This window comes from Sturnira hondurensis, unplaced genomic scaffold (assembly GCF_014824575.4).
Source record: "Sturnira hondurensis isolate 20B ecotype Veracruz unplaced genomic scaffold, ASM1482457v3 Scaffold0007406, whole genome shotgun sequence".
Taxonomy (NCBI): Eukaryota; Metazoa; Chordata; class Mammalia; order Chiroptera; family Phyllostomidae; genus Sturnira; species Sturnira hondurensis.
The window spans coordinates 2,120,204-2,142,586 of NW_028080037.1; the positions used below are offsets into that span (position 1 = coordinate 2,120,204).

The 22,383-nt window shown below is 60.8% G+C and overlaps 1 protein-coding gene across 3 annotated transcripts; it reads left to right on the forward strand.

Moving 5' to 3' along the window:
* Positions 1-1,501: 1,501 nt before the first annotated feature.
* DHX37 (DEAH-box helicase 37) lies at positions 1,502-21,324 on the forward strand. Of its 3 annotated transcripts, none has more exons than XM_037051876.1 (27): positions 1,502-1,705; positions 2,925-3,091; positions 3,750-3,862; positions 5,021-5,372; positions 5,777-5,925; positions 6,914-7,006; positions 8,301-8,397; positions 9,250-9,363; positions 10,147-10,248; positions 10,422-10,536; positions 11,358-11,453; positions 11,623-11,705; positions 12,316-12,460; positions 13,078-13,154; positions 13,428-13,660; positions 14,415-14,526; positions 15,520-15,626; positions 15,718-15,906; positions 16,715-16,839; positions 16,933-17,049; positions 17,775-17,947; positions 18,614-18,728; positions 18,876-19,013; positions 19,208-19,302; positions 19,396-19,469; positions 20,591-20,688; positions 20,842-21,324. In XM_037051876.1, exons 1-27 carry the CDS (start codon positions 1,600-1,602, stop codon positions 20,925-20,927), a joined length of 3,471 nt encoding a protein of 1,156 aa, XP_036907771.1. In that variant the 5' UTR covers positions 1,502-1,599; the 3' UTR covers positions 20,928-21,324. The 3 variants fall into 3 exon arrangements, with proteins under 3 accessions (XP_036907771.1, XP_036907772.1, XP_036907773.1); XM_037051877.1 differs by having other exon boundaries at positions 5,024-5,372; XM_037051878.1 differs by lacking the exon at positions 20,842-21,324 and having other exon boundaries at positions 18,614-18,775; positions 20,591-20,675.
* Positions 21,325-22,383: the final 1,059 nt, after the last annotated feature.

Sequence of the window (22,383 nt, forward strand, 5' to 3'; positions counted from 1 at the left end):
TCTAGAAAAACACACAACAATCATAAGATGTCTCTCCACGAATTTAAACAGCACACGGTCACCAGCACGCATTTGGAGAAAAGAACATCGGCACCTTCCCAGAAAGGCTTCTGTCCTTTCCCATTCACTGTGACCCCCTCCGAAATTTAGGAGGTCCATCTTGCCTGTTTGTGAACTTTATGTAAATGGGGTTTACAAGTTCTGATTGGCTCCATAATGGGGTTTACAAGTTCTGATTGACTCCTTTTGCCCAATGTTATATTTATGAGATACAAGTTGTTGTGTATGTCTTTTTCTTCTTGCAGGATATAATGCCTCTTCTCTCTTCTCTTCTTCTTTCTCTTCTCGTCTCTTCCTGAGAAAAGGTAATGGAGGGAGAAAGGGGGAAACACATCAATGTGCCCTGACCGGGAATGGAACCAAAGTTTTTCACTTTGCAGTAAAACACACAACCCACTGAGCCACACGGGCCAGGGCTAGAATGCTCTACATTTCTTCTGGAGATAATCTTTTGGTTTACATTATCTTAGAATAAAATATAGGAGAATGTTCTATGACCTGCTTAATAATTTAAAAACAGGCATACTTTTTATTTAATGACATAAACACATTTAAAGATACTGGATTGTATCATCCTAAGCAATGAAAAACTGACGAAAGCCCATTAAAATTAATATATAACCTTTAAACGTGGTCATATGCGTACCACCCAAATCCTTACACACCACCTGTGATTTCGTAGGGGTTTGTTTTTGTTTTGGGAAAGGAGAGGAGTTTATCCAAACTCAGCCACACTCTTCATCCATTCCTTCACTCGTTCTTACATTGAACAACTATTTACTGCATACCCACTCTGCAGCCAGGTCTCATTCTCCAGTCCTCCGATGTTTTTCCTGGGAGTTTTTAAAAACAACTCTATCTTTTCCAAAATTCCGAAATAACTCCTAGAGCCCCCACCTTTTTGTGTGATATCAAATGTTTGCCCTTAACAAGGTAACGCTTTTAACAGGAAAAGAAGGTGGCCCGATGTAACCGTTCTGTCTGCAAGATAATTGCAGGATTCAGAGGACGTGTTATTATTGAGTGCGCTGCAGACAGTGTAATGTGTAATGAGAGTTTTAAAGCTAATAGATGCCTTCTCCTTCTATTCTTCTGTCCCTGCAATGGAAATATTTAGTGGCTTTTTACCACACAGCTAATGTATGTTGCAAGAATATCAGAACATGCAAATGAGAAATAAAGGAGTGAAGACATTTGTAATTAAGGGCAGGGTTATGTTTTTAAAGGTGACAAAACACTCGGACTCCTAAGGAGCCAAATCAATAGTAGTAAATAATTCAAATTAAGAGACTCAGACTACCCCAAGGGAAAACAGCCTCTTGTTTAAATTGGCCCCGCCCCGTTTCCAACCCAGCCCCGCCTCTCCACAGGGCCCCGCCTCCAGCCCCCCGCTCTCGGCGGGAGGATTAGTCCCAGCTCTCGCGAGCGTTCAGCCCGGAAGTTTTCCTGCTTGAGCGGCAGTCTGCGAACCCACGTGGGCCGGGCCCTAGGGGTGCGCTGCTGGGCATCCCAACCAGAGCTGAGCAGGGTCGGGGCGCCATGGGGAAGTTGCGCCGGCGGTTCAACGTCAAGGGGCGCCAGCAGGCGGCCCCCGGCCCCTCGCAAGGCCCCCCAGAGCCTCCACCTGTGCTGCTGGAACTAGAGGGTAAGGCGTCCGAGGGCTGGGTTTCGGGAGAAGGGCCACCAAGGGTCTCGCATCCAGGACCGGCCGGTGGGGGCTGAATGTCTCTCGGACAGCGACAGTCTAATTTTACCTGAATTTGGAACGATACCCGGGGTTTCTCTCGCTTAGAGGCCAGCCCAACGTAGAGAATTTGGGCAAGAAAGTAAGTTCACTACATCCATCCCGGTGACTTCGATTATAATCTCCTTGCCCTGAAGTCATATTTTGAGCCCAGACCTGCCTGCTCAACTCCAGGCTGCATGACACTCCTGGTAGTAGGAGCACCCACAAAGTGCTAGGCGCTGGAAACAGGACAGAAAAGGAGTTTTAAGGGGGAAAAAAATCTCTGACGCACCGAGCTTAGCTGCGCCTGGGAGGAGGCAGGCAAAGGCAAACATGTACACTGTACGGACCGTTGCGCGGTTGTCAGTACTGAAGAGGTGAACAGAAGGGGCGGTTGGGCGAGTTGTGATGTTGGGTAGGGTGGATGGGAAGGGCTTCCACGGAGAAAACCTCGTTTGAGACCTGAAGGCGGAGGGAGTGGAAGTGAAATTTAAAAATGGGGGCAGGGTCACCTAGGGCCTCCTGGGTCACGGTGAGGACTGTGGCTGGGAGCGATAGCCACGTTGCCTAAAATTCTCTCATTCTTAATTACGGTCACACAACCTCTCCTGCTGTTTACATGAACACGGGAGCCTGAGCGGTTAGTAATAGGATCAGACACAGCCCGTTTGGGGCACTGCAGTGAGCACCCCAGTGTTAGATGTCAGGCACAAAGGGTCACTCCCCAAGCCCCTGCAGTAGGTTGAGTTGAAGAGGGATGTGGTAGCTGAATGCTGGTCTGCATCGGATATTTTCAGACGGTGACATTTGAAAATAGGTAGGACACAGGCTCAGTACGTTGTAACATTGTTGTGAGAACAGCTTCCATCTCCGAGACCCACTGAGAGCAGGCCCCCACGCGGAGGAATACCTTGTTATAGTGTGGGTGCCCTGGCTCACAGCAGATCCTGACCTGGGGCAGGTGCCGGGTGGATGGGTGGAGTGAAGGCACAATGGGCAGGGTCTGCACCCCCATTCCTTGGGGGGCTCCCAGGAAGGGCTGGACGGCCCCAGAGGAAACCAGCATTAGGGGAACCCTAAGCACTGCCAGCATCTCCTGGCCCCTGGGGCTGCAGGTCAGACAAGCGTGTCCTTTTAGATAGGGGCGCGTTGAAAGGGGTCGATGCCAGCAACGCCCTCGTCCTGCCGGGGAAGAAGAAAAAGAAGACCAAGGCCCCTCCACCTTCAAAGAAGAAGAAGCCTCTGACCAAGAAAGAGCGGAAGATGCTGCAGAAAATCTTAGAACAGAAGGAGAAAAAGAGCCAGGTACACCTGCTGCCCCGTCAGGGTCTGCGCATGGCTCTCCGGACTGGAGAGAGACCAGGTGGGGGGCGGGCGGGTCTGAGTTCCAAAATGCCGGCAGTGGGGAGACTGAGAAACCCCCGATCTCTAGGCTTCGCCAATTCACATTTGATGCTGTGACTCCAGCAGGGGACAGTCCCCCAGAGCACTCACTCTTCCGTGTGTCCTTTTAAAAGCCAGTGTAGCACTTTCCCCCACTGTCCTGGACCTTTTTTTCTTTTATTAATTGTAAAATATATGTGTAGAAGCACGTATAAAATACGTATAACTTTAAAGATAATAATAAAAAACTCATGACCTGCTCACCAGGGGAAAGAAGCCAAGGGGCACGTTCCCACAGGCCACTTTTTGTTCAAGACAGCGTGCGGTGACAGAGTGAGGCAGAGAGAGCCTGTTTACCCAACCCAGGACCCCCCAAGGGGGTATGCAGCCACCTCAGCTCCCGCCCCTCGTCCCGCATCTGCTGGTGTAGGAACGCCAGGTGACGGAGTGATTGCGAATGACCATCAGTTTACGAAGGCTACTGGCGTCGGCCATGCTGAATGTTGCGTAGAGTCTCCCGTCCCTTCGAGGAGAGGGTTGTGACGCCGCCCCATGTCTAACACCCCATGTCCGTCCCCAGCACGCACAGATGCTGCAGAAACTGAGTGAGGTCCAGGTCTCGGAAGCAGAGCTGAGGCTCTACTACACCACGTCCAAGCTGGGCACCGGGGACCGCATGTACCACGTCAGAGAGTGAGTCGGCCTGTCCCTCACAGGTGGCGGCGTCTTCCTGGGGCGGAGCATCCGGAGGAGATACATTTGCAGGGGCTTGTGGTGCTCCCAGTGGGTAGAGGCCGCAGGTGCTGCTAAACACCCTTACGAGACCCCAGACGTTGGTGTCAGCTGGGTGGTCCCTTTTGGAGGCTGGCGCATCTGTCCCATGCCTCCCTGCTGGCTTCTGGTGCCAGCCAGCAGTCCTTGCTGATGGACTGCTGGTCCCTCTCCAGTCTCTGCCACTGTTGTCACGTGGCGTCCTCACAGCGTGTCTGTGTCTCTCTTTTTCCTCCTTATGAGGACACCAGTCCCTGGGTGTAGGGCCCACCCTAGTCCGGTGCAACCCCATCCTAATTAATACCTGCTGAGACCCTAGTTCTAAATGAGGTCATGTTCTGAGTCTCCGGGGGCCTGAAACTGGGGGGACGCCATTCAACCCAATGTAGTCAGCAGTTAAGAACTGGGCTCCGTGGGTTGGGTGTCATCCCACAAGAGTTTGCTGGTTCGATTCCCAGTCAGGGTATGTGCCTGGGTTACAGGCCAGGTGCCCAGTGCGGGGCATGCAGGAGGCAACTGATCGGTGTTTCTCTGCTTTTCTTCCTCCCTCCCCCGTCAAAATAAACAAAATCTCTTTTTAAAAAAGAAAGAAGAGATTTCCCATTAAAACCCAGATTCCCCCGGTCTCGAGCTGTTGGACGATTTCAGCACAGCGTTGGTGTTCCTGCAGGACCCGGGGCCTTGGGCAGAGCCCCCCTCTCACTGCAGTCTCCCATCGGCCTGCTCTGTTTGTCTTGTGGTGTGTGGGACAACTGTGTCCCAGGCTCTCCTTGGCCCTGGGCGCAGAGCAGTGCGCCAAACAAAATGCTGAACAAGCTTCCCTTTGGGGCGGGGGGGGGCAGCAATCATATGAGTGCACCTCTGTCTATCGCAGGTAAACACTAAGCAGAAGTGAAAGCTGGGGAAAGGGGGTAGACGGTTCAGGAGAAGCCCCCGAGAGGGGACATTTGAGTGAGGTGAGGAATAAGAACAGCCTGTGCAAAGACCCTGGGGCAGGCAGGGGCGTGGCTTCGATGGCTGGAGCCCAGAGCTGCCTGGGTCAGTCCTGGGGCCTTTATGTCAGACCTCTGGCTCTCCCAGCAGGAAAGCTGGCGAGGTCACAGCCTCGGGTCAGGAGATCAACAGCCTCAGTGGGGCCCGCCGGAAGCGCTGTCTCCAGGAAGCAGAAGAAGAGTCAGAGTCCTCCATGGAGTCTGACCATGATGAGGCCCTGGCCGCCGAGCAGGTGGAAGCCGGAGCAGGGATGATGGTGCCGTGTCTGCCGCCAGCTCTGCCAGGGGGCACGGGGGAGAGCCTGGTGCCCAGTGGCGCACCCCCTCCTGCTGGGACTCCTGTGATGCCTTCAGCCCCTGCAGCTGAGGCCTCCTCCCTGGCCAGGCACCCCATGAAGCCCGCCATCTTTGTCCCCGTGAATCGCTCCCCAGAAATGCAGGTTCGAGGCTCCGGTGTCTGTGATGAGAACATGGGTCATGTGGCAAGGGCCTGAGGGTGTGCAGGGGGCGTCACCCACCAGTACGTGTCGACCCCTTCAGCAACGGCTGAGCTCCTGTGTCTCAGCGGCTGCCCAGCATGAGCCAACCTGTCCCTGAGGACAACGGGTCTCACTTTTAGAAGGGCCCTGCTCATGGCTCTGTCCCCATCCCCAAGGCTCAAGGCTTCCACTCACCAGTGGACATGTTCGGTCCCCCGTGTCTGGGTGCTGGCCACGTGCCAGCTGCCACGTCTGTGGAGACCACATCGCCCTGCACAGATAGTCCTTGAGCAGAGTCCCCTTACGCCCTCGGCCCCTCTGCAGGGGCCCCTTCCCCACCTCCAGCGCTGACTTCCTCTCCGCAGCAAGAGCGCCTGAAGCTCCCGATTGTCTCTGAGGAGCAAGTGATCATGGAGGCGGTGGCCGAGCACCCCATCGTCATCGTGTGCGGCGAGACCGGCAGCGGGAAGACCACGCAGGTGCCCCAGTTTCTCTACGAAGCAGGCTACAGCAGGTGGGGGCCTAGGTGACCGTGGAGATGCCGTCCCCAAAAGTCCTTACCGTCACAGTCTGCCGCGGCCCAGTCCCACACTGCTGTGCCCTGGCTCCGCGGCTACGGGCGAGCTGCTTCCCATCTCCGGGCCTCGTTCCCGGAACTGGGGGGCAGGGAGGGTGTCCTTGCACCTACTCCCCAGGGTGGGTGTGTCCGGGAGGAGACCCAGCTTGTGTGAAGGGCTTACATCAGTCCCTGGCACGTAGAGCAAGGTGTCACCTGTGGGCACTTTGGACCCATGTGTCTGGGTCCCCGAGGCCCCCCCCGTTCAGTGATGGGCTGGGAGGGCTCCTGGGACTCGGCGTATTGTCAGAGGTAGGGTTGTGCTCAAGTCCAGCAAAGGACACAGAGCCAAATCACAGAGGGACAGGCCCCGGGGTGGCGTCTGGGGGACACAGACTCTCAGCAGAGTCACCCCGGTCACACTTAATTCTTCTAGCTGCAAGCTAAAAGGACACGCATGACATGCCACCAACTGGGGAAGCCCATGAGAGGACTCAGCACAGGGTGTTACTGGGGGAGCTGGTCATCTAGGCTCCCTCTGCCCACAGGTCCCCAAACCCCAGCCCCCCTCCCAAAGAACAGCAGGTGCAGCCCCTCTTATCCCTCAGGGTGGGGGGGTGGGGCGAGGCATGGGAGCCGTCCCAGAATCCGGGTCCTGGGCACCAGCGCCCCCTGCAGGTGGGCCAGCCTGTCCCCTTGGCAGTAGGCTCCATGCCTGGTTTCCATTGCATCATTGGGCCCGTCGGACCATTTGTGTGCTGGCGTGTGGCCCGTTCCACATTTACTGCTAAGTGATGAGGTGCCCTGCCTGACGTGCATGTTCCTTGGTCCCGGCGAGGGCCACCTCGGCAGCGAATCCTGCCTTGGAACTGTGTGTGACTTTGGGACAGACAGTGGGAGTGGGGGGGCGAGGCACTGCTGATGGATTGCGTTCTCTGATCCCCAGTGACGGCAGCATCATCGGCGTCACGGAGCCCCGTCGTGTGGCCGCCATGGCCATGTCCCAGCGCGTGGCCAAGGAGATGAACCTGTCGCAGCGGTGAGGGATTGGCCTCTGGGGTGCACGGCAGGGTCCCCTGGCCCTGCCCAGGGTCAGCTGTCCATGAGGATCTAAACAGCCTCACGGGCCCTCGTCCCTGCTGAGGGCGCTGGGTGGGAACGTCACTTGTCATTCCGTACCTAGACAGGGTCTTCTCTCCTGAGAAGGTTTTTCTGCGTGTTGGACAGCGGGACCCACCCAGGCAGGGGGCGTGGAGCTGGGGCAGGCTGGCCAGGCCCTTGGGCTCACATCACACGCACGTACTGAATGGACAAATCGGCCCTAACGGGCCCGGGGGCAGAGCAGAGCAGCAGTGGACACACGCTGGTGGGCATCCTCTAAGATGCTGGTTCTTAGCATCTGCGGATCCGTTGAAAACTCGGGTTCTGAGGTGCAGGCCCTCTCCTGGCAACGGGGCCGTGGGACTCACCCTGGAGAGCAGCTGGTGAGGAGCAGGTGCAGCCCTCGCCGGAGAACACAAGGCGTGTTGCTAGTGCAGGTGGCGGGCCTCGGCCCCCGACCTGGGAACTCAGGTGTGCAGGAGCGGCTGTCCCCTGCCGTCTGAAGTCAGAAGGCAGAGACGCTGTGGATGGAGTCACCTCAGTGGTGTTCTCTGAGCGGCACCCGCCAGGCTCCAGGCCACGTCGGGGCGGCCTGTTCCGTTTGCACGTTTCGACCCCCCACTGCGAAAAGGAGACGCCTGTACAAGGGGAGGACGGCTAGGACCACGAGCCCCGTGTGCCCAAGGCCCCGGCTCAGGAGCGGTCAGCTCGTGGCCACTTTGGTTGCGTCTGTACCCGACTCCCGCCCCAGCTGCAGAGAAGTCCCGGTGCCACATCACGTCACCGTGGCCTTTCGCCGTGTGGGTCGGACGTGTCGATCAAGACTTTATCTGTTTATTTATTTTTTCATCAAGGCAAGACTCTTTAAAACACAACTGCAATGCCCTTCCGGCCACAAAATGTCACAGCTCTTGTGTCTCGTAGCCTGTGTTCAGGTCTTTCTGCCCAGACAGGCAAAAAGCTCTTAGAGGCAGCTGGTCAGGTGGGCTCCAGCCAGCGTCCCTGCTCCTGTTTGGCTGACGTGCTCTTCAGTCGGCCGTGACGGTTGCCCTCCCCTTCGCCCCAGGGAGGGAGAGCAGGTGGACAGGTGTCTGGGCCTCGTTGGGGGCCCTGGCCCTTGGCCACCTGCCCACTGGGACCAGGCCTGCTCTGTGGCCCACCATGAACTGGCCACGAGGCTGCACCCCCAACCAGCGAGACCTCTGGGGGACTCACCTGCCCTGTGCCCACAGGGTCGTCTCCTACCAGATCCGATATGAAGGGAACGTGACCGAAGAGACCAGAATCAAGTTCATGACGGACGGTGTGCTGCTCAAGGAGATCCAGAAGGTAAGTTGCTCGTCTAGTCTCAGAGCGCGACGCGAATGCGTGTAGGCAGCCTGGAGTGAGGGCGTCACCGCACCTGTGAGCAGCTGCCGTGCCAGTAACTGTGTGACCTTGGGCCAGTCACTTAACCTCTCTGGGCCTCAGTGTCTTGATCTGCAAGCAGGTACCTCCCTTGTGTAATTGTTTTGCAGAAGTTGCATAGTACGTGAGAGCTCCTTAGCACAGCGCCTAGCAGATGCTTGTTAAACGTGAGCTCACATTTGTATCGTGGTTGGGTTTGCAGGAGTGCATGGTAGCCACTGTGCACCGCTCCTCACTGGCTGTGTGACCTCCCCCTGCGCAGGGTCAGGAGGGCGGGGTGACTCCTCCCTCGGCCTTACGCCAGCCAGGGACACTCAGGGAGGTGGCTGTGAGCTTGGTTTGGGGTCTGACGGCCCCTTTCTGTGCGGCGTGCAGTGGTCCAGGTAGTTGCCGTCGGTCCCCACCCCACCTCTCGTGTCCACTTCCCGCCCTCTGTGGCTCACGGGCATCTGCGCTTGCTAACTCCGATCAAATAAATAGTAGTGGCCCTTTCTTGGCCAGGCCCCGGCCCTTGGGCACTTTACAGGTAATCACGTCACTGTCCTTGAAACTCCCCCAGGACCCCGTGAGGTGGGCACTGTTGACCCCACTGTGCAGATGAAGGCACTGAGGCCCGGGGCAGGGGGGTCACGGGCCAGGACCACAGGCAGAGCGCTCCAGGACCCACACCTGCTGTCAGAGGGCCCCCCGAGTGGGAGTTGGGGGTGTGAAGTGACCCCGGGGTAGCTCAGGCCTAGGCTGGCCGGCCTCACGCGGCTGGCCTCCGCCCCCCAGGACTTCCTGCTGCTCAAGTACAAGGTGGTGATCATTGACGAAGCCCACGAGCGCAGCGTGTACACAGACATCCTCATCGGCCTCCTGTCCCGCATCGTGTCTCTTCGGGAGAAGGTGAAGGGGGCGGGGTGCCAGGAGCCCCTCATCCCAAGGCCAGTACCCAGGCTGCTGCTGCTGGGACAAGGGCCCTGGGCCTGGACTGCGGGTCCAGTGTAGCAGCCCGTGCGGAAGTCCTGGGTCCAGCTCAGAGACCGTCGTCCTTCCCCCCGTCCAATGTCCTTCCCCCCGTCCAATGTCCTTCCCCCCGTCCAATGTCAGAGGCTCCAGTGAGGAGTTCATGGTCAGCCAGGCCCCACTGGGATCCAGAGATGGGCCTGCCGGCCACGCCCTGTGCCCCCTGAGTCTGAGCCGGGTGCCAGTGCCCAGCCCAAGGTCTCCCCCACCACCCCCACCCACTGGGTGGCCTGCTGGGTCAGGGAATGCCAGCCTGGGGTGGTGGCCTCCCAGTCCCACTGGGAAGTGGCCACGCTGCTCTGAGACTCAGACACAGACTGCCCGTCAGACAGATGACAGTTTGTGTGGTGTGCTGGGCCAGCCCGTCGGGCTTCATGTGAGGAGGCGCCGTGCGCTGATGTTGCAGGAAGTGGGGTGGGGGTAGGGCTGGATGAAGGGCGAGGCTGGGAGGTTGCAGTGGGGGGACCCCAGGTTCATGCCACCATTGCAGCTTAACTTTGGGGACATTAAGGACCCCCTTAAAGGAGTCGTCACCCTGGGAGAGGCAGATCCTGCTCTCAGCTCACTTCCTCCACTTTGTCTGGGATCTCGGGCAACGAGGACGGGGGCCGAGGGCTGGCCCTGGGTGGCCGCGGGTCACCGAGCCTGTCGTCTGTCTTGCAGAGGCTCAAGCCACTGAAGCTGCTCATCATGTCAGCCACACTGCGGGTGGAGGACTTCACCCAGAACCAGCGGCTCTTCTCTAAGCCGCCCCCCGTCGTCAAGGTGACACTCTGGCCAGGGCGGCAGGGTGGGTGGGACCCTGTCGGCTTTGACATCGAGGAAGCTGGTAGTGAGGAGATGCCCACGTAGTGGACAGAGACCTCGTGGTCAGAGAGTCCAGGAAGGGGGAGGGACCAAGCCTGGGCTAGAGCTTGTCCCTTGGGCATTTGTCACAGGTGGAGTCCCGGCAGTTCCCGGTGACGGTGCATTTTAACAAGCGGACGCCGTTGGAAGACTACAGTGGCGAGTGCTTCCGGAAGGTGTGCAAGATCCACCGCATGCTGCCTGCAGGTGAGGCCCCACCAGGAGCGAGGCCAGGTCCTCCCTCTCCAGACCCACAGGGTGGAGAGTGGGGCTCCTGGCCTCCTCTGAGTGGCTCGAGGGTTACTTTCCTTGCTGTGCCTCAGTTTCCTCCTGGGTTCCAGAGTGTTTACGGCACCTGCCCAGCGTGCGGTGAGGCTTCAGTGACTAACGGGGTGGCGCCTGCCCACACCCGAGCAGCAGGGTGGTCCGCAGGGCCCAGGACAGGTGGACAGCGTGTCCCGCCTGAGCGGCCCTCTGAGCCGCACGGCCCCGAGCACTTGCTCAGTCACAGTGTGTCCCTGACGACGCTCCTGAAGCCCTGTCCCGCCGACTCACCTGTTCTGCGTGTTTCACGTACTGCATAGGACCACACAGCGTGGCCTTTGGTGTCTGGCGTCTCCCTCAGCTTCCCGTTCTCAAGGGTCATCCACTCTGTAGCCGGCCAGGGTAGAGCTTTAGTCCTTTTCACAAAGGACCACCCTCCGTCTAACCCTTGGCCCCTTGAGGGGCGCTGGGCCGCTCCTCCCTCTTTAGCTGCCACACACGGAGCGGCCCCGGGCAGGTTCTGGTCTGCACCTGTCCTTCCTGGTCTCCTGGGCGCGGAGCTGCCGGGTCGGGCCAGACAGTAGCTGTGGATTCCTCGTCCCACCACACTCGGTCTGGGGGGTGGCTGCACCGCCCGTCCGTGTCTCCCAGTTCGACGGGTCCCCCTCGCAGCCGACCCTCGGCGCACGGCTGGGCAGGTGGCCGTGGCTCCATCGGTGTTTGCCACACGGGAACAGCTAACAGAGGCCCCGTTCTTCCCGCAGGCGGCATCCTGGTGTTCCTGACGGGGCAGGCCGAGGTACACGCCCTGTGTCGCAGGCTCCGGAGGGCCTTCCCACACGCCAGGCCCCGGCCACCAGGTACCCGGGAGGCTGGGCACTCAGGGCTCCCGCGTCCCTGTGTGAGAGCTGCCCCTTTGTGCCTGCCTGTCCCCCTGATAAAGGCCACCAGCACGGGGAAGAGCAGAGTCCTGAGCACCTGGCCTGGGTCACAGGGTGTCTTCCTCCCTGATCAGCTCACCTTTTCCAGAAAAGGACGACCAGAAGGACTCGGTGGAAGAAACAAGGAAGTTTAAGAAGTCTCGGGCGAGGGCAAGGAAGGCCCAGGCGGCGGTAGGTAGAGGGCAGCTGGGGGTTCTGAAGCCACCTGGCCTGTGTGGTGGCCTCCACCCCCTCCCTGACACCCTCGGGACTGGCCATGTACATGGACATTGGGTTGAAGAGAAACAACATTAAGGTCCCCCTCCCCAGTTGTCAGACGCATTCTGGGTGCCCAGGGGTGACCTACGGGTGCTGGGGACCCTGTCAGCCACCCTACGGGGGAGGGGCTTCTGTTGAAAGTGTGGCCCCAGAGGCCGTGGGGCCAGCTGAGACACGAGACATCAAGACTCCCCTTGCTGTGATCCCGGAGGAAGCTTCATGGGGTCTGGGCCCTGAGCACCTGAGCCATGGCGTCATTACTTATTTGTCGCTGACCTGCCTGTGCATGGTGGCATGCCAGGTGGAATCCTGCTTTCTCTCCATGTGTTAGCAAATCACCCCGGTGATCACCCCCAACTCTTAGGTGAGGAAACTCAGGCAGGAAGAGGTTGCGCGCGTGGCCTGCTGTGGGCGTGTGGCTCACAGTAGCAGAGCTGGGCTTTGTCCTCGTTTTCCCTGCTCGTGACAGAAGTTTCCTCGTGGGGTCCCCTGCAGCATGGTCCTGACATCTTGTTTTCCGTAGACGTTGCCCCAGATCAGCTTGGACAGCTACTCGGTGCTGCCAGCAGGCGAAGGGGACGAGGACCGGGAGGCTGAAATGGACGACGAGGAGGCGGCCCTGGGCTCCGACCTGGACCTGGACCTGGGGGACGACGGAGCAGATGGAGGTGCAGCTCCTGCGCACGTGCCTTCAGCTCAGGCGCTCGGCAGGCGTCTGCCAAGTCCCAGACTCTCTGACCCCCTCCCGGGGGCTCCGGGTCACGGGGTGGGGCCTCCAGTTTCTGCCTCTCACCAGCACTGAGCCCTGCTGCTTCCTGGCAACCGACAGGCCCTCGAGGACTTCTTGTGTGGGTTGTAAGGAGGTGCCACCAGCAGGCTCAGGGCGGCTGGGGAAACGCACGCCTTCGTGCCCCTGGGGAGGGTTGTCTACCTCCAGAGGGTGCTTCTATAGGGGGATGGCCCCAGGGCCGTCCCTGTCCAGCCTGGGTAGCAGGAGGGCACCCTCAGCCATCTATAGGGCCCTATAGGAGGAAGGGGTTCCACAGGGGGCCAGGTGCTCCCCATCTGGTGAAGCAGTGGGGCCAGGGAGAGCCCCAGGGGCCTCTCGCCCTGCGTCCCCCCAGGCTTGGCCTCCCTGTCTGCCTCGCTGGGGTGGAGGGCGAGCCCCTGGCAGCATGGCTGGCACAGGGGCCTCTCTGGCAAAGTAGGCCAGGGCGTGGGCAGGCTGAGGCCGGCTCCTGCCGTGGGTGCTGGGGGTAGCAGCGGGCCTCTGCCTGCCCTGCAGGTGAGCAGCCGGATGCCTCGCTCCCCCTGTACGTGCTTCCGCTCTACTCTCTGCTGGCCCCGGAGAAGCAAGCCCAGGTAACGGGCCGGGCCAGGGCAGGCCCCTGGCCGGGGGTCCCCAGTGGGCAGTGGGATGGGGACAGAGCAGTTGCTGGGCCATCCAACCGGTCAGCTGGGCGGTCAGCATTTAGCTTAGGAGCACTGTGGCTGGGGCCTGTCCGTCGCCCTGGTCACCTCCCGGCCGTGTGCGGCCTGGCCGGCCTCTCTGATGGGGGAGGCCGCTGGCCCTGTCCCCACACAAACTCTCCCCTGATTCTGGTGGGGTTTTCCCGGACTCTGCCGCCGCCCTAGGTCTTCCGGCCGCCCCCGGAGGGGACCCGCCTGTGTGTCGTGGCCACCAACGTGGCCGAGACGTCCCTCACCATCCCAGGCATCAAGTACGTAGTGGACTGTGGGAAGGTGAAGAAGCGGCACTACGACCGAGTGACCGGCGTGTCCTCCTTCCGCGTCTCCTGGGTCTCCCAGGCCTCGGCGGACCAGCGGGCTGGCCGTGCGGGCCGGACAGAGCCTGGCCACTGCTACAGGTGAGGCGCCCTGGGCCCTCGCCGGGACGCTGGGGTCGCTCTGCGGGAGGCGGGGGTCCCGTGGCCCCGTGGAGACTGTCTTCGGGGCCCACAAGCCTCTCTCTGGCCTGCAGGCTTCCAGCTTCACTCGGCTGCTGCCGCCGCAGTCCAGCCCTTTGCTTTTGTTTTTTTTTTTGTTTTTTTTTTAAGGTTTTATTTAATTTTAGAGAGAGGAAGAGAGGGAAAACTGTGAGAGAAACATTGATCGGTTGCCTCTCACACTCCCCCAACTTGGGACCTGGCCCGTGTCCTGACTGGGAATTGAACCGGTGACCTCTTAGTTCTCAAGCTGGCCGGTGCTCAGTCCACAGCAGCCAGGGCGGTTCTTTGGTTTTTATTGCCGAGTTGTGAGAGCTCTTCGTGTCTGTCCAGTGGAAGTTAATGCCCTTAGCAGTTTTCTCCATTCTGTGCGCTGTTACTTTTTAACAGCTTCATTGCTGTTTTTATTTCAATGTTGTAAATCACAAAGAAAGGGAGCTTAAGAAGCCACATAGAGAACACCAGTGCGGAGTGGCTGGTCACCACGCACCAGGCGCCGTGCGCCAGGCCCCGTGCAATAAGCTGTGTGTACACCTGGAGCCCGCCCCAGCCACACGTGGCAGCCCAGTTCAGCTGGGGTCACAAACGAGTTCCCATGTGAGGGTGGGGCGGGCCAGGCATCTCCGTCACTATCACCCACTCAAGGTTCTGAGCCGCCCGGCCCTGTCTTCTTCAGGCTCTATTCGTCCGCTGTGTTTGGGGACTTCGAGCCCTTCCCTCCTCCTGAGATCACCCGGAGGCCCGTCGAAGACCTGGTCCTGCAGATGAAAGCTCTCGACATCGAAAAGGCCAGTGCGGCCCCCGGCCTTGCTGTCACCCCGCTGCACCGTGGCACCCCAGTGTTGGGTGTGCTTGGCTAGGGCGGCCCCGGCCCCTGTGGGCCAGCTCCCCTTTGCTGTGGCCCGGGGGGCCTGGGGACCAAGCCCGGTGGTCGAGCCCAGGTGCCTGGGGCCGGCAGACAGGGCCCAGCCCCTGTGTCACTGTTCCCATGTCACAGAGTGTTCTGTCTTTGGAGTCCTCAGTGTGGGGGACAGGACCACCTGCCTCCCCCTGCGTGGTGCGGTCCAGGAGAGGAGCCCTACACCCAGAGGGACACCTGTTAGGACGCATTCCCTGTTCGCTCTTCCCCAGCCCCAGGCGACCACAGGCCTACTTTCCGGCTCTGGGTCTGTCCGTCCCAGACAGTCCATGTCAGTGGAGCCCCACAGGGCCTGTCCCCCTGTGACTGGCCTCCCGCCCAGCCTGGTGTTTCAGCGTGCCCAGGCCGCAATGCAGGGCACTGCCTCGTTCCGTCCCGGGCCACATCACGTGCCAGCGTGTGCATGGACCTCTCTGAGGGGCACCGCAGCTGGCAGGCGCTAGGCCGCTGTGACTGGAGCTGCTGGGAGCGGGGTGGCCGGGGGTCTGCGAGAGCTTTGTTTTGAGTCGGTCATTCCTTCTGAGGACACTCCACCCCAGCCTCCTTGCCTGGGGAGGCCTGCTCACATCTGCAGCCCCTTCCGGTTGAGCGAGAGCCTGTCTTGCTTTCCTGCGTCTCCACTGCCCAGAGCAGCCCCTGGCACCATTTGGCACTCGGACAGTGGTCTCGAGCGCCTGCAGGATGTGACTAAGTGAAGGACAGGGGCCTTCGGTGTTCCCCTGGCCAGAGGATTGAGAAAGCCCGGGGCCCCATTGAGTGTCCAGCCCCTACGCACGGTTGTCGTGCGTGGTGCTCAGACCAGCACCCCCTCACGGTGTTCTCAGCATTCACTCCCATCTCCCACCCGTGTCCCTGCATCCAGGTGGTCAACTTCCCCTTCCCGACCCCGCCCTCCGTGGAGGCCCTCATGGCTGCCGAGGAGCTGCTGATCGCACTGGGCGCCCTGCAGGCGCCTCCCAAAACAGACAGGTATCTGGGGGTGGAGAGCCCAGCGTCCACCGCGTCCTCCGCCCCTCCCTCCCCAAGCCAACCCGCCTGCCCGGCCTCCCCCGCACCACAGGGTGAAGCAGCTGCAAAGGTCCCGGCTGAGCTGCCCCATCACCGCGCTGGGCAGGACCATGGCCACATTCCCCGTGGCGCCCCGCTACGCCAAGATGCTGGCGCTGAGCCGGCAGCATGGCTGCCTGCCCTACGCCATCACCCTCGTGGCCGCCATGACCGTCCGGGAGCTGTTCGAGGAGTTGGACAGGTGGGACTGGGCACTGGGGCCATGCCCAGGCTGAGCAGGACCACCCTCGGCTGGCAGGCAGCCCGGAGCCTGGCCTGTGGGGAGATAACTGGCTTGCTGGGTGGCCTTGCACAAGACCCCCGTCCTCTCTGTACCGGCTGGTGTTCTGATCACTACAGAATGTTTGTTATTCGGACGATGCTGCCGTCAGGGCTCAGTAGCATGAGGGCTGAGAACCCCGACCCCAGGCCAGACCACCGGGGTTCAGCCTCCCTCTGCCACTTTCAAGCTGTGTGACCCTGGAAAGGTGGCTTCACCTCTCTGTGCTTATCTTCCCCATCTGGACAGAGAGTGTGAGATGTCAGTGATACTGGCGTTGTTGCGTGGGTGGGATTAGTTAACACGAGCAAAGGACTGTAGACCGCGCCTGACTCACCCCTGAGCGTCAGTGGCTGTTTTTGGGTGTGGGGACCGTGACAGTGACTCCTTACCCAGCCCACACCTGGGGGCGGAACACCTGGGAGTCCCGCAGCTGTTGGGACTCCTCACTGCGATTTGTAAACAGCGCGGCGTCATCCTTGGTTGGGTTGCCCTCGACATACAGTTGCTGGGTGGGGGGGATACCTGCCCAGCATTGATCTTGCCCGCTGCCAGAGGGGAACTTAGGGGTGAACTTTGAGCTGGAGCCTAAGGCCTCAATCATGTTAGTGGCACCAGCGGGCAGTGTCTCTGTCCCTAAGTCTCCCGGCCTGCCCTGATGTTGACAGACATGGGCCCTGCCCCTGCGACCCTCAGCCAGGGCGGTAGCTGGGGGTACCTTGTGTTGCAGGCCGGCTGCCAGCGACGAGGAGCTGTCCAGGCTGAAGAGCAAGCGAGCCCGGGTGGCCCAGATGAAGAGGGTCTGGGCCGGACAAGGGGCTTCCCTGAAACTTGGAGACCTCATGGTGCTGCTGGGTGTGTGTCGGGCATGGAGGGGGAAGGGAGAGCCGGCAGGGGGGCGCCTGGGGTAGGGAGCCGCAAGTGAGTGCACCCCTCCCTCTGCCCCAGGCGCGGTGGGGGCCTGCGAGTACGCGGGCTGCTCACCCCAGTTCTGCGAGGCCAACGGGCTGCGGTACAAGGCTATGGTGGAGATCCGGCGCCTGCGGGGCCAGCTGACCACTGCAGGTGTGTCCCCAACGCCAGCATCCGGGACCCTCAGGCTCCCCGTCCATGGGCAGCCTCGGCAGAGAACGTAGCCCTTTCGATGTTTAAAGTTGTTCTGAGTGACGTCCACGTACAGCTGCTCTGCAGTCATTCACCGGCTCTGAGTTCGTAAATTCATCTGCTCGCTAAAATGCATTCCTGACCCCGAACTGGTACTCGGTGCCTTGGAAGGCACATACACATTCTTCCATCAGCCTGCCTCAGTCTTGTCCTCTTGCTGACATCCTTCTTGTCACCTTCTGTCCCTGGCTCTGGTCCAGACCGCCTGCCCCTGGGCTCCCGTACTCCTGAGCAGGGCCCAGCCTTGGCTCACGGGGTCCATAGGGTCCACGTGTCTCTGGGCTACTGTCCTTCCACCCGTGGCACGTGGCATCCTTGACACCTCCTTGTGGGCTGAGCTAGCAGTCAGAACTTCAGTCACATCCACTTTCCAGGCAGGTGGAAGGGGCAGGACTCCTTGGGAGAAACCCAGAGGGTTTAGGGTCTTGTCCTGAGGGCAAGGGCACGGCTGTGGGCGGGCAGCTGGCTCGGCCCCACGGGGCCCGTCTCCCTGCAGCCTCGGTGCAGAGGGCCACAGCCAGCAGCTGCTGAGGGGCGGCTCCGTGCCGAGGGTGTAGGGCCTTCCAGGAGGTCAGGGTGTAGCCAGCCCCAGGCCCCCACATCCTCACACCTGGCACCCCCTGCAGTGAACGCCGTGTGCCCTGAAGCCGGGCTCTTCGTGGACCCCAAGATGCAGCCGCCCTCCGAGAGCCAGGTGACTTACCTGCGGCAGATCGTGACGGCTGGCCTGGGAGACCACCTGGCCCGCAGGGTCCAGAGCGAGGATCTGCTGGACGACAAGTGGAGGAACGCCTACAAGGTTGGGTGCCCGCCCGGGGGACAGGCATCGTGGCGGTCGCCACACCCGGAACTCCCACTTTTCCCTGCCCTCTGTCCTGCATTCTGCCGGCCTGGTGTCAGCTGCGGGCGTGGTTGGCACACCTGCAGTGGGCAGCAGGCAGTGCACAGGGGACCCTGGGGTCCAGGTGGGCCTGTCCTCAGCCTAGGTCCCCATCATGGAACAGAGCAGTGTGCACAGTGTGGCCACAGCTTTATTTGAGCATGAGCTTTGCCCCAACTTTACTTTCATATCCGCTCAACTGAGACCCAAGCCACATGCCATGCGGCCTGTTGTGTTCAAATGCCGGCCAGCGGCGTTCAGTAAATCACAGGATGGGCAGCCAGCGCACCGTCAGTCTCAGATCCTTGTTGTCGCCCCATCTTCTCTGTGTCTCCGCGCCCCATGAAGCCACGTCCCCAGTATTCCCTGCAGACAGGATGGTGCAACACACGGCCTTTTCTTCCTGGCTTCTCCGCATCAGCCCCCGTCCACGTGTCCCTGTCTTCCCACAGTTGGACACCGCTTCCCGGGCGGTGCACCACGCACAGGCTGTCCCGGCCAAGCTGCAGCTGGGCTCGCGTGGGCTCCCCTCACCAGGCACTTGAGTCTCCTGGACTCAGGCCCGCCCACCCTCTCTCTCTGCAGACCCCTCTGCTCGACGACCCCGTCTTCATCCACCCCAGTTCCGTCCTTTTCAGAGAGCTCCCCGACTTCGTGGTCTACCAGGAGATCGTGGAGACCACCAAGATGTACATGAAAGGTAGCAAAGCTGGTGGCCGGCCCCTGGCCCGACCCACCGTGGCCCTGGTGAGCTGTGTCGCCGGGACCGTGGCGGGGAGAATGCCCGAGCCCTTCCCTGGCAGCGGGGCCTGCTTTGACCGCCCCCCTTCCCCCACCCGGGCCCCAGGCGTCTCGGCTGTGGAGGTGCAGTGGGTCCCAGTTCTGCTGCCTGCCTACTGTCAGTTCGACAAGCCCCTGGAGGAGCCGCCCCCTGCCTACTGCCCCGAGAAGGGGCGGGTGCTGTGTCACCGGGCCAGCCTGTTCTGTGAGTTGGGGACTTCCTGGTGGCTTTGGCTCACACGTGGTTCCGTGCCCTGTACTAGGGAACGTGTGTGTCTCAGGGGGTGTCACCCCAAACTGCCTGTCCCTCTTGTGGGCGGAGCCCAGGGCTCAGTAGGGGGCTGGGGAGACGGAGCAGGGGGGGCTCCATCACGGCCCCTCACTGGCTCCTGTCTCCAGATCGCGTCGGCTGGCCGCTCCCTGCCGTCCAGGTGGATTTTCCAGACGGCCTCGACTGCTACAAGCACTTCGCTCGCTTTCTGCTGGAAGGGCAGGTAGGCGGCTGGGTGGTTCCCCTCGCCCCTTCCTTGGTGTCGTGGGCAGGAGGTGAGCCTGGGACCTTTCCCTGGGCTGTGTTCTCTCCTCAGGTCTTCCCCACGCTGGCCTCCTACCAGGGCTGTCTGCTCTCCAGCCCCAGCACGATGCTGAAGACATGGGCCAGGTATGGCCCTTCCCGGGTGTGGCGGGGGGCAGGCGGTGGCAGAAGCCGCTGTGGGTGCTCTGGGCCACTGAGATGGACTGCCACCAACTGAGAGGCATAGAGCAGTGGGAATGTGTTCTCTTGTGGTTCTTTAGGCCAGAAGTTCAAAGTTCTCAGTAGGGCTGTGCTTCTCCCAAAGGCTCCAGGGGAGGGTCGGCCTGCCTCTCCCACCCCCTGGTGGCTCCAGGTGTTCCCTGGCTGGTGGCCAAACCACTTGGATCTCTGCCTCTGTCCTCACATGGTGTCCCCCCTGGCCTCTCATAAGCACACCCATCATTGGGTTCAGGGTCCACGCGGATCCTGCGTGACCTCGCTTTAATCAGTTACACCTCCAAGACCCTCTTTCCAAATAAGGTCATACTCTGAGATTCTGGGTGGAATGGGCCTTTGAGGAGACACCAGTCATCCCAGTGCAGAAGTACTGGGCTCCAGCAGCAGGTGTCCTGTGTGCCTGAGCCCTGGGGGCGCCCTGCCAGCTGAGGCCAGGCCAACCTGCACCCCACCTGTTGTCACCTGATTATCCCCACCCCTCCCCTTCTGCTTTCTGCTCGTGGCCACCCCCTAAGAAGACACCTGCCCCATCCTGAGGCTGGCTTCCCTGACTGTGGGGTCTTGAAAGCAGGCAGGGGCTCCAGGCGACCTGGCTGGGGCATGGGGCCCGGTGCCCTGCCAGCAGATGGCTTGAGCACCCTCTGGGGCTGGGCCGGTTCTGCTGGGAAGCAGGCGCAGCCCCCTCCCCGCAGGGATGTCAGTGGTACAGGGAGACTGACATCGAGCTGCAGGGATGGCGATTCAGGGTCACTGGGAGGGGTTGGTCAGGAGACTGCCTGGGCAGATTGGGGGAGGTGGGGCTGTAAGCCAGGCACAAGTCTGGAGGAAGGTTCTGGATGGGGCAAGCAGCATTCGCAGAAGCAGCCTGTGTGGGCAGGTGCTCCAGGAATGGGAAAGGCCGGGACAGGCCCGTCAGAGGCAGCGGAGGCCCAAGTGGTGGGAGGTGGGGTCAGAGAAGTGACAGGGAAGGGACCTTTCACCCTCCCAGGCGGGGCTGGCACGACGGCCCACACCTCACACCCTGCCCGCAGGCTGCAGCCCAGGACCCAGAGTCTCCTGAGAGCCCTTGTTGCCGAGACGGCCAACTGCCGGGACGCCTTGCTGGCTGCTTGGAAGAAAAACCCCAAATGTGGGTTTGACCGTGGCAGGCGCCCCCTGGCCGAGGGGTCGGGAGTGGGTGGGGTGGGGCTGGCCAGGGCAACCTGGGTGGGGTGGGAGGCTCTGCCCTGCAGCCGGTGGCCGGGCACAGAGCCACTCTGACCTTGCCCTCCCGCCCCCGCAGACCTGCTGGCTGAGTTCTGCGAGTGGCTTCCGCAGGCCATGCATGCCGACGTCAAGAAAGCCTGGCCGCCGATCTCCGACCACTGACCTGGTGCTGCAGGGCCGAGGACTGGTCTGGGGGCCAAGGTGGGTGACAGCAGCCTGCTTCTGGCACCGTCACCCTGGCCTCCCTGGAAACCCTTGCTCATCTCGGCCCGATTCTGGACATGGCTTGCAGCTCCCCGGGCAGTCTGGCCCGGGGGTAGCTCTCTTAGTGACTTTATTACGGGGAGATGATGGTTTACCTCACGTGCCGATCCCCTTTCTAAATATGCTGTGTGGACTATGTTAGTCTTGGGCGGAGCAGCAGGGCTGGAGGGCGGAGAGCACCCTCCCTACAGCTCGCCGGCCGGGCTGCTCACCCTCTCCTATGGAGGGGGCGTGGGGAGGGGCGGCTCCCCCGGCAGTGGGCTCCCCTCGGTATAATAAATCTTGGTGTACAGGTCTCCTGAGTCCTAGTGAACTGGCATGTGGGGTGGTCGGGGGCGCCCGCCTCCCCCCACACGCGTGTTGAGGCTCACAATGGCTGCTCACCAGCCTGTCGGCGCTGGCCACCTGGCACTGGGTGCCTGCTGGGGTGGCTCCGTTCCTCTCACTTCCACTTGGGTGTTTTTCCTACATCAGTCTGTGCTAATATCACAATCTAAATGCCAACGTTTAATAATGTAAGTACATAAGAAAGGCAAAACAAAGATGATATGGATTAATATCCCAAAACTTCACTTGCCCAGCCTGGGAGCTAACCTCACTGTGCCCCCAGCTAGATCTCCCCTTGGCTCTCCCCGACCCCCCCCCCCACCCAGGCACGCTGGCCCTCGCCTCCTCCCCGGACCAATTCTGGGCTTCCTGGCCGGGATGGTGACCCTCCTGTGGGCGCCTGGGGTACCCTCCATGGGGCCACCAAAGGGAGCCCTTCAACTGAAACCTGACCGTGTCCTGGCACAGCAGGCTCTCCCGTGTCTTGGAAGATGGAAACCCTGCTTCCTTAAGTCTGTGGACTCCACGCACAGGGTCTCCTTTCTGTCTCTGCCACAGAGCACACCCCACCTCGGGGCCTCGGCACCTGCCATTTCCTGTTCCGCAAACAGGCACCCGTGGCAGGGTGTCTGCAGCAGCGCCCCCACGCAGCCTTCCTTCCGCTCGGTCCATCGCCCTTAGTCTCCATGAGGCTTGGCACTATCCGCTTGCTGTTAGACTGAACTGGAGGATCGAGCCCAGGAGGGCCGAGGAGCCCAGGCCTGTCTTCCCCAGGGGCTCCAGGGTCCCTGAACTCTGCCTGGGCGCGCAGTAGGTGCTCCGTGCACACATGTCACATGGCATTAGGCACATAAGTCACCGGGTGACCAGTTTTCCGGCTTGATGACAGGAATAACTGGGTGTGTCACTAGCTTAAGTGTGCAGTTTGTTTCCGCCCGACTACCCAAACTCCGCTTTCCGGCGGAGGGATCCCGGTATGTGTCATTGGGACCAAGGGGCGTTTTTCAGTGTTGCGGTATCCGTGGAA

Excerpts from the sequence above, each read along its gene's own strand:
- DHX37 (XM_037051876.1), top strand. The coding sequence starts at position 1,600 with ATGGGGAAGTTGCGCCGGCGGTTCAACGTCAAGGGGCGCCAGCAGGCG. Across the intron at positions 3,092-3,749 it reads AGAAGGAGAAAAAGAGCCAG|CACGCACAGATGCTGCAGAA; the intron begins GTACACCTGCTG and ends GTCCGTCCCCAG. Across the intron at positions 19,303-19,395 it reads GCTTTCTGCTGGAAGGGCAG|GTCTTCCCCACGCTGGCCTC; the intron begins GTAGGCGGCTGG and ends TTCTCTCCTCAG.